This window comes from Cynara cardunculus, unplaced genomic scaffold, assembly GCF_001531365.2.
Source record: "Cynara cardunculus var. scolymus isolate 2C unplaced genomic scaffold, CcrdV1 Un_Scaffold_6665, whole genome shotgun sequence".
In the NCBI taxonomy this organism is placed as follows: domain Eukaryota; kingdom Viridiplantae; phylum Streptophyta; class Magnoliopsida; order Asterales; family Asteraceae; genus Cynara; species Cynara cardunculus.
This window is the reverse complement of record NW_020203096.1, coordinates 3,909-13,409: the sequence shown is the minus strand read 5'-3', so window position 1 is coordinate 13,409 and position 9,501 is coordinate 3,909. Positions and strand designations below refer to the sequence as shown.

Sequence of the window (9,501 nt, the reverse complement as noted above, 5' to 3'; positions counted from 1 at the left end):
AGTTAATTTGATACTAATATCGATATATTTTTGTCAAATTTTTATGATATCTTCAAACATATATTTTATTCAAAAATAAAAACATCATCGTTTTCTCAAAATCACATAAAACCATATTATAACATTGACTGAGATAACGGATAAAATGAAATATTAAAATCACGATGTATCTCGCTGCATTGCGCGAGTACGCTTCTAGTTATATTATAAAACATTTAACAAAAATTCTTAAAAACTATTTTTTATGTATAAAGTACTGTTTATTAATGCATATTACTTAAAATTCAAGATTACAAGTAAATTGTGTATAAGAACTACTTATTAAAGCTCCATATTTGAATTCGTGTAACTAACTGCAGATAAATATTTCATTTTAAATAGAAAAAATCTAAAATATAATTAAGATAATGATTGGGTTCTAACAAAATATTTAATCATTATCCTTATAAAAAAATAATATTATTAAAATAAAAAATAAATTACTTCGTTACCAAATCTAAATTAAATTATAATGAAAAATTTTAATTAAAGAAATCACACAAAAAACAAGAACTTTTAAAAAGTTAATTTGATACTAATATTGATATATTTATTTTTGAAATTTTATGATGTTTTCAAATTTGTATTTTATTCAAAAACAAAAAAACATTATTCTTTTCTTAAAACAACATAAAAACCGTATTAAAACATCTAAAAAAATGAATAAAACGAAACATTAAAATCGAGATATATCTCGCTGCATTACATGAGTACCCTTCTAGTCATAAAAATCGATATAAATATCTACAAATTTTGGAAAATGTTAGAATAGAAATGATATTTTTGAAGGGTGGGTAAACCGAAAACTATAGTTAGATGAAAAAAGGGAGGTGTTAAAGTTTAAACGTATGTTTGTTAACGGAAGAACGTTATAAGTTACTATCGTGAAGTTTTTATCGTAATTCATATTGAAAAAAAATAACGAATGTTGGTTATATTACTTTGAAAAGAAAAGTTATGTGGTGAGACTTAGAAAAGTTTTGGTCAATTATACCCAAGGTTCTAAATGGTGTGACGACAAGACTAAGTCTCAAGCCATATCGTATTTTAAGTCGTGACTTGTGATGATAATTATCTGTATCATACACGAAATCATATATATATATATATGTATGTATAAACATTTGTTTCTACTATTACTCAATGAGTTCATGATATTAAACAATTAAAATTAAGTTCAAGTCTGTCCCTTAGCATGTTAAATGTGAAATTTTGAACATGGCCCTCGAAATTTTGGGGCCTAAATTCACATGTATTTAAGGTCTTTTATCGATCTGTGTAAGATTATAATCAAAATTATTTAGGTTCAACTTATTTACTGTTTGGTTTTAGGTTCAAATCATTAATGGTTTAATTTTAGTTTTAGATTGTTAATTATCAGACATACTTAACCTGACGTCAGACATAAAACTTGAGGCATATGATACCACGAAGTTGTTATAACAAGTTAATGATTATGTCAACAACGAAGCCAAACAAAAGACCAAATTCCACCGCATTTGCACTATCAAGAATGCTGAAAAAAAAATGGTTCTTTTGTCAACTTAATAGTTGCCCAAAACCTAAGCTAAATCAAACCATGAAATAAACCCATAATTTGTCCATAACATAATGCAAGAATCATGTTAAAAACATTAAGAAATCTTCCATTTCCATCCCCACCTTCCAATTTCCATATGACACCAAAACAAGAATCATCACACAAAACTATTCTGTTTCTCATATCCATCAAAACAAATCTTTCTGATATCATATACTCTTATCTTTCTTCAACCTTTTCCCCTTTCTTTCTACCCACTTTTCATCCATGGCAAGTCTCGAGGATATTGGGGTTTCTGCACTGATAAACATAATCGGTGCTTTTACATTCCTCTTGGCTTTTGCTCTTCTCAGAATTCAACCCATTAATGACAGAGTTTACTTTCCCAAATGGTACATTAATGGCGCTCGGAGTAGTCCCAGACACGCCGGAAACTTCGTCGGAAAATTTGTCAATCTCAATTTTGCTACTTACTTTACTTTCCTTAATTGGATGCCTCAAGCTATGAAGATGAAGGAACATGAGATCATTGCTCATGCTGGTCTTGATTCTGCTGTTTTCTTGAGGATTTACATTCTTGGGTACTTGTAATCTTATTTTCCTCATATGGGTTTTTCTTTATATATCAAAAATGGGGTTTGTAATGTTTTTCTCTACATGGGTTTTTGTTAATTTGGTAGAATTGTGCATAATTAGTCAAATATTGTTGTTAATTGTTAATAAAAATTGTGAAAATTGGAATTTCAGTGTTCATCTTTTCGTAGTATGCAGTCAATGTTCTTTGACCTCCTTTGGATGTTCTTATCCTATTTGAAGATCTAGTGTTCTTTACTTATAAATCTTGATCTTAAAGTTAGGTTGCTGTTAGTGCCAAGCTGCTGCTTTAACTTTTCTTCTAAATTACTTGTCCTTTTGCTAATATCATGGTGGTGCTTTCTAATATTAGGAAATCGAAATATTTCCTCAATCTCAGGGGATTGAGTCACAAAAACAGTAAAATGCAAGGGAAAGATCATAGACACAAGCTTTTCTACTGTAATCTTGTAAATCGGAGGGCAAGATCATGGTCAAACTGTGTATAAACTCATTGCCAATTGCCACTAGTTATCGATCTTTACTATTTTGGTGCTTAAGATTATCTTATGTTGTCGTTGTTGGAGGGCATTCGAGTCATTTGATCAGTGATCAAACAATGCAGTTTTCTTGGTCAGACTGTTTGGCTATCTTTAGGATGTTCTTGAATGGATCTTTATTGTTTTTGGTGTCAATAGTTGATGAAAACACATGCCCACATGTTGCTTCGTTCTTGATTTAGATTCAGATTACGAGAAATGATTTGTTTTATCATCGTTTTTCTATTGATTCATTCTTGAGCTCACTTCAGATCACAAGAAAGATTTAGTACAGTAGTCGACTTACTGTTCTTTACACCGAATCACTAAAGTTTTTCATGTTAGAATTACCTATTTACCCCTTATCATCAATAGAAGTGATAAAAATATCGATTCTAAACATCCTCCTGTTATAATTGGCAGCTTAAAGATTTTTGGACCGGTCACTCTTGTTGCACTCTTGTTTCTTGTTCCAGTCAACGTATCAGATGGGACTTTGTTTCTCCTCCGCAAAGATTTGGTCGTTAATGACATTGATAAGCTTTCAATATCAAATGTTCAACCCAAATCTCTGAAGTAAGTTTATGTTCTTCGTGATTTATATGAAAAATTAGCACATAAAAGAATCGTTAGTACTTGAAATGCCAGAAATATGCAAATAACATTCACTCTTATCACAAAGTAAGAGTCTGCATTTGACTTTTGAGTGTCAAACGATTCACTTTTTTATGATTCTTTGCACATCTTTTGATGATATTAATGCCTCGTAGGGTATATATTCTAATTTCAGATTTTTTGCGCACATTTCGATGATGTATACGTTCACATTTTGGATCTGCTACATGCTCTATAAGGAGTACGATGTGGTAGCTTCAATGAGACTGAAATTTATGGCTTCAAAGCATAGGCGAGCCGAGCAATATACAGTAAGTGCAACTTAATCGATTAGCATTGTGTTATAGAAGATCAAAGGTTTGAGTCATGGAAACCTCATCTTTGCAAATTGTAACTAATGATGGTAAACGACTACCCTTCTGAGGGTTAGAGGCAAGGTCTGTATACATCCTACCCCAGATCCTACCTCAATGAGGGATACACTGAGTTTGTTTGGTTTGACTATAAAAGTGTTCGGTTTGACTATAGAAGATTCCCCCTCCCCCTTTGCAAACATGTGGATTATAGATATGCTTTCTAAATCTTCTAAGAAATCCTTTTTGCAAGTGGAGGGTCTTCTTGGAAACAGTTTCTCTGTCTCTTGAGATAGAGGAAAGGTCTGCCTACATCCTACCTTGTGGACCCTACTTCAGGTTGGGATATACCGGGTTTGTTTGGTTTTGGTTTAAAGGTCACGTGTTTGAGTCATGGGAACAACTTTGTTTGACGAACTATATACTTCTTGTCTATAACATTTTGTAACTCGTTTTTCAGGTTTTAGCGAGGAATGTACCTCGTCTATCAGGCCATTCCGTATCAGAGAGTGTAGACAACTTCTTCAAAAAGAACCATCCTGATCACTATCTATGTCACCAGGTAATACAGTTGTCTGCTTTCTGCTATTAGTCTCCTCAGAGTTCATTTTCGTTGGTTTGTTCTTCTAAATTGATGTGTTAAATTGTTGTTATACAACCATCATAACCTGTTGTTCGCAATTTAGGTTGTCTACGATGCAAACAAGTTTGCCAGACTCGTTAGGAGAAGACATCGGCTGCAAAATTGGTTGGATTACAACCAACTTAAGTTTGAACGACATCCCGAAAAACGGCCAACCTTGAATGTAATCCTTGTGCTTTATAGACCAACTTTCATTGTGAAACCTTTTTAAGCTTCTTAATTTGCTGTAAAAATACTAACTTCCATAATCTTTTCCGACTCCCAGGCAGGCTTCCTTGGACTTTGGGGGAAAAAGGTAGATTCCATCGATTACTACAGACATCGAATTCAAGAGTTCGATAAAAAAGTGAGTTGCTTATAATCTGTAAAAGCTTCTAGTACTTTCCTTATGATGTATACTCCATCTTTTCAGAAACAGAAAAACTACTCCTAAAATGTTTGTTTTCTAAGAGGTGTTGAACTCTGAAGTCTTTATTGATAATATATTCTTGAAATGGTAGTTGTCGATGGAGCGTCAGAAGGTCCTGAAAGATGCGAAATGTATAATGCCGGCTGCATTTGTATCATTTAACTCTCGATGGGGTGCAGCCGTGTGTGCACAAACACATCAAAGCAAAAACCCGACTCTATGGTTAACTAAGTGGGCCCCAGAACCTCGGGACGTTTACTGGAAAAACCTCGCTATTCCCTTTGTTTCATTAAGCATCCGAAAACTAGTTATTTCCATATCAGTCTTTGCTCTAGTTTTCTTCTACATGATACCCATTGCATTCGTTCAATCGCTTGCCAATCTTGACGGTCTTGAAAAAGTTGCTCCTTTTCTCCGGCCCGTAATTGAATTGTAAGTAAAGTTTTAATCTTTTTGCCTGATTTGTTTGAAAGATTTTCGGGATATAATCGATTTAAATTTATGGGATTTATTGGTTGATTTCAGGAAATTTATCAAGTCTTTCCTCCAGGGTTTTCTTCCCGGTTTTGCTCTGAAGTTTTTTATGTATATTCTTCCTACTGTTCTTATGGTTATGTCGAAAATCGAAGGCCATGTAGCGTTTTCTGTTTTGGAAAGGAGAACGGCTGCGAAATACTACTATTTCATGCTGGTGAACGTCTTTTTAGGGAGTATTGTAACCGGCACGGCGTTTGAACAGCTTCATTCTTTCCTTCATCAATCACCTACACAGTAATCTTCCTGAAAGCTTTCTCTGTTTTATCTTAATGAAATGGTGGTTTAGACTGTTAGAGTCCCACATCGGCTAGATTTGGACATTTCTACTTCAGTATATATTGGAACCCCATTCTTTCCTTAAAAGGCTCTTTTAGAGAGTAATCTGATGGGATTCCACAAGTTTGACAACTTAATGCATACACACAACTTAGTCATTTATGTCATTCAAATTGTTTATTCAAAACAACAATTTAACTTAATCCATACAGACAGCTTAATCCATACAGCGATTAATGGAAAAACAACCAAACAGCCACTAAAAGTCGAACATTTCTATCATTTCCTTTTCGAGGAGTGTCGCTTAAATTATATGTCAAGTCAAGCGTCTTAATTTTTATGGGTTTATCGACTGTAATGCAGGATTCCAAGGACCATTGGGGTATCCATTCCTATGAAGGCTACTTTCTTTATTACATATATAATGGTTGACGGGTGGGCGGGCATTGCCGCCGAGATTCTACGGTTGAAGCCGTTGGTCATTTTTCACCTCAAGAACATGTTCATCGTAAAAACAGACAGGGATCGAGAAAAGGCGATGGACCCTGGAGGTGTAGATTTCCCGGAAACAATCCCTTCCCTCCAATTATACTTCCTAATGGGCATAGTTTACGCTGTTGTTACTCCGATACTTCTTCCGTTCATTCTCATCTTTTTCGCGTTTGCATACTTCGTTTACCGCCACCAGGTACATTCTATCTCCCCTTGTTCTTGTTTTTACAATAAAACAGTTGGACAAAATACATCAAATTTTGCCTTAGCTCCTATTTAGTGCAATATACTTTTTTGTATCCATTTTGGTCGTTAACTTGCTGATCTTGTAACATTTGTAACATGGTTCCACTTCGCTGTAACCCGTGTTATCAAATTTTACAAGATCGGCAGATACCGGTCAAAATGGGTAAAAATAGGAAATTTTGAAACTTTGTTACATCGATTCAGAAAAAAAATCTTTTCGTTACACTAAGTAGGAACTAAACCAAACTTTGTTCCACTTTGATGCATGTTACCCTACAACAGTTTCATGTTCACCGTTTCTTTATATCGATGCAGATAATTAACGTGTACAATCAACAATACGAGAGTGCTGCTGCGTTCTGGCCACATGTTCATAGTCGCATAATCGCGAGCTTGTTGATATCTCAGTTACTTTTGCTGGGACTGCTTAGCACAAAAAAGGCTGCAAATTCTACTCCGCTGCTTGTCGCATTACCTATTTTGACCCTAACGTTCCACAAATACTGCAAGAATCGCTTTGAGCCTGCTTTCCGTGAATACCCTCTTGAGGTAAGCGATTAAACGTTGGTTACCGATGATAATGGAAGGCAATTATTAGTTGTAAGTGGGAACCTTGGGTAACTTCACACTAATTGTGAGAATATGAGAATATGTGGAACCCCATCAGATTACTAGCTGATGTTGTATTGTAACACTGATAGACGGACAAGATGTCCCTGATCGTAGACCTTGGCTCTGATACCATGTAAGATATACGTGGAACCCCATCAGATTACTAGCTGATGTGAGACTGTAACACGCCCCCTCCAATGGAGGCTAGACCAAATGGACACATATGTCCCAGATGGTACACCTTGCATATGATACCATGCAAGAAATATGTGGAACCTCTGATTACTCTTCAAAAGAGCTCTTCAGTATAGAAGAGAGGTTCCAATATATATGTACAAATCTAGCTGATGTGGGACTTAACACCTGATGAATTTCTTCTTTTGTTGTGTTATCTCAGGAAGCCATGGAAAAGGATACACAAGACAAAGCTTCTGAATCCGAAATCAACCTCAAGTCTTACTTGTCCGATGCCTACTTGCACCCGATTTTTCGTTCTTTTGAAGAAGTGGAGTTGGCAGAGGTCAGGGTTGACAAGAATCCGGATAACATCCTGAGTCGACCGGAACCCGAAACCGAACCCCAAACTGAAACTGAAACGGAACCCGCTTCCCCTTCCCATTCTCCTTCTCCGTCCCATCACTTGCATGAAGAACACGAAGAGTCTGTGACTGTGCAGCACTATGAAGTTGGACCTCCAGCTAACGTTTATCACTACGGATACGAACACCATGAGAACATCTTTCACTACAGTATTGATCGCAATCATGAGACACAACATGATGTGCAGGACTATGTTGTGGAGTCACCACACAGCTACTATCGGTATTGAGTCGAGCCCGAGCCCGAGCCCGAGTTAGAGTCGAATGTATGTTTTCGTGCATAAAATGCTAACCAGTTTTACAAGATAGTCCTGTGAATACTAATTGTTGATAGATGCAATGGACACACATTTTAATTCCTTCCAATTTGATTTGGGCTGAAAATTTGGAGTTGTGAAAAAATTGATCCATTATATTATATTAGTTGTGTATCTGTGCAATGTAGCAGGAGCCGTGAATTTTAACGATTTTGAAGTTTCACTGGTTTTATTAAAGATTTAACGATGATATAAGTTACACTTGGTCTTTACATATTCATACAATTTGAATAAATAAGAGTTATGGTTCCAATTACATTCTATCGATGAAAAAAATATTGTATTACAATTTAAAATCCAATATATTTAAAATCCAACATATTTAAATGACTCCATAAATGTGTTCGATTTACACAAAAACCAAAGAATCAAGAGATCGAGAGCGAGATCGAGAGTTTTAGAGTAATTGAAAAGGAGATGAATGAGAAAACTTTTAATAATTCATGGTGAATATCAGTTTGAATCTCACATTGAGGGATGGGGAGAAGACATAGAGGCATGAGAGGGTGAAGACATGAGTGAAATGTGTCAAAGTATCTTGGGAACATGAAAAAAAAGGTAATAATGTGCATTGGTAACTTGTATTATATTTATTTTAATTGTAGATTAAAAAAAAATTAAAATTGAATGCATAAAGTAGTAGTACTTAATACATTATGAGTTGTTTTTAAGATTTTGTGCATAAATGTATAGTACTTTATGCATTAAAAATTGTTTTTAAGATTTTTGATAAATTTAGTTTATAAGGTAGTATAGATAAACGTGAATACTTATTTTAGTTTTCATTCCTTAATTTATTCTTCATATCACGTTTCAGTCTATCTAACTGACAACTGTAATTAGATTGATTCCTTTTCATCTTGAAATCCCACCACAGAGCGAGCACCTTCGAGTCATTTATTCAGCAATACTAGACTACAATCGTTTAACGTATATATGTATGAAATACGTAAGCTTTAAGCTTAATAAGCAGTTATGGTTTCATGAAGAAATCATCTATCACGAAACATCTCAGTCTAGTGCCTGAATAACAACACTTCATGCATAACCTTATCTCATGCAAGGTAAGCTTGCTAAAACATCATTTCAAAATATTCATCATGCATTAAGATATTTATATAGCACGTATATATAGATGAGCGATTAAATGCAAATTTTAATAAAATTGTTTCATTTATTTCTCTAAAATTAATATAATGAAGATGATAATATTCATGATTAACGCTCTTCACAATAAAAATGATTAATCAACTTCTCATAATTACAAAAAAATAAACAAAATGAAAAATTATGACTGATTGAATGAAGTTTGTACGGTTTGCACAAATAACGTGGTTTGCAAAGTAAGCATCCTCTATATCTATAATATATTACTAGAAGAATACTCGCGCAATGCAGCGAGATACATCTTGATTTTAATATTTCATTTTATTCTTTATCTCAGTCGATGTTATAATATGGTTTTATGTGATTTTGAGAAAGCGATGATGTTTTTATTTTTGAATAAAATATAAGTTTGAAGATATCATAAAAATTTGACAAAAATATACGATATTAGTATCAAATTAACTATTCAAAATTCCTCATTTTTTTGTGTAATTTTTTAATTCAATTTTTTATAATTTAATTTAGGTACAATAACAAAGTAATATATATTTGGTTTAATAATATAATTTTCTTATAAAGATAATAATTATTTATTTTGTTAGAA

At 33.8% G+C, this 9,501-nt stretch overlaps 1 protein-coding gene across 1 annotated transcript; it reads left to right on the top strand.

The window, feature by feature from the left end:
- The first annotated feature begins 1,765 nt into the window (after positions 1-1,765).
- On the top strand, positions 1,766-7,875 carry LOC112504728 (CSC1-like protein At1g32090). The gene is made up of 11 exons (XM_025108664.1): positions 1,766-2,160; positions 3,115-3,267; positions 3,482-3,617; positions 4,120-4,221; positions 4,346-4,465; positions 4,568-4,648; positions 4,803-5,143; positions 5,237-5,482; positions 5,888-6,212; positions 6,578-6,811; positions 7,272-7,875. Exons 1-11 carry the CDS (start codon positions 1,847-1,849, stop codon positions 7,701-7,703), a joined length of 2,484 nt encoding a protein of 827 aa, XP_024964432.1. The 5' UTR covers positions 1,766-1,846; the 3' UTR covers positions 7,704-7,875.
- Positions 7,876-9,501: the final 1,626 nt, after the last annotated feature.

What these genes read in the sequence shown, in the direction of transcription:
- LOC112504728 (XM_025108664.1), top strand. Translation starts at nt 1,847, where the DNA reads ATGGCAAGTCTCGAGGATATTGGGGTTTCTGCACTGATAAACATAATC. An exon ending in TTGAGGATTTACATTCTTGG is followed by an intron (nt 2,161 to 3,114) that starts GTACTTGTAATC and finishes TATAATTGGCAG; the next exon opens with CTTAAAGATTTTTGGACCGG. An exon ending in ATCACTATCTATGTCACCAG is followed by an intron (nt 4,222 to 4,345) that starts GTAATACAGTTG and finishes TTCGCAATTTAG; the next exon opens with GTTGTCTACGATGCAAACAA.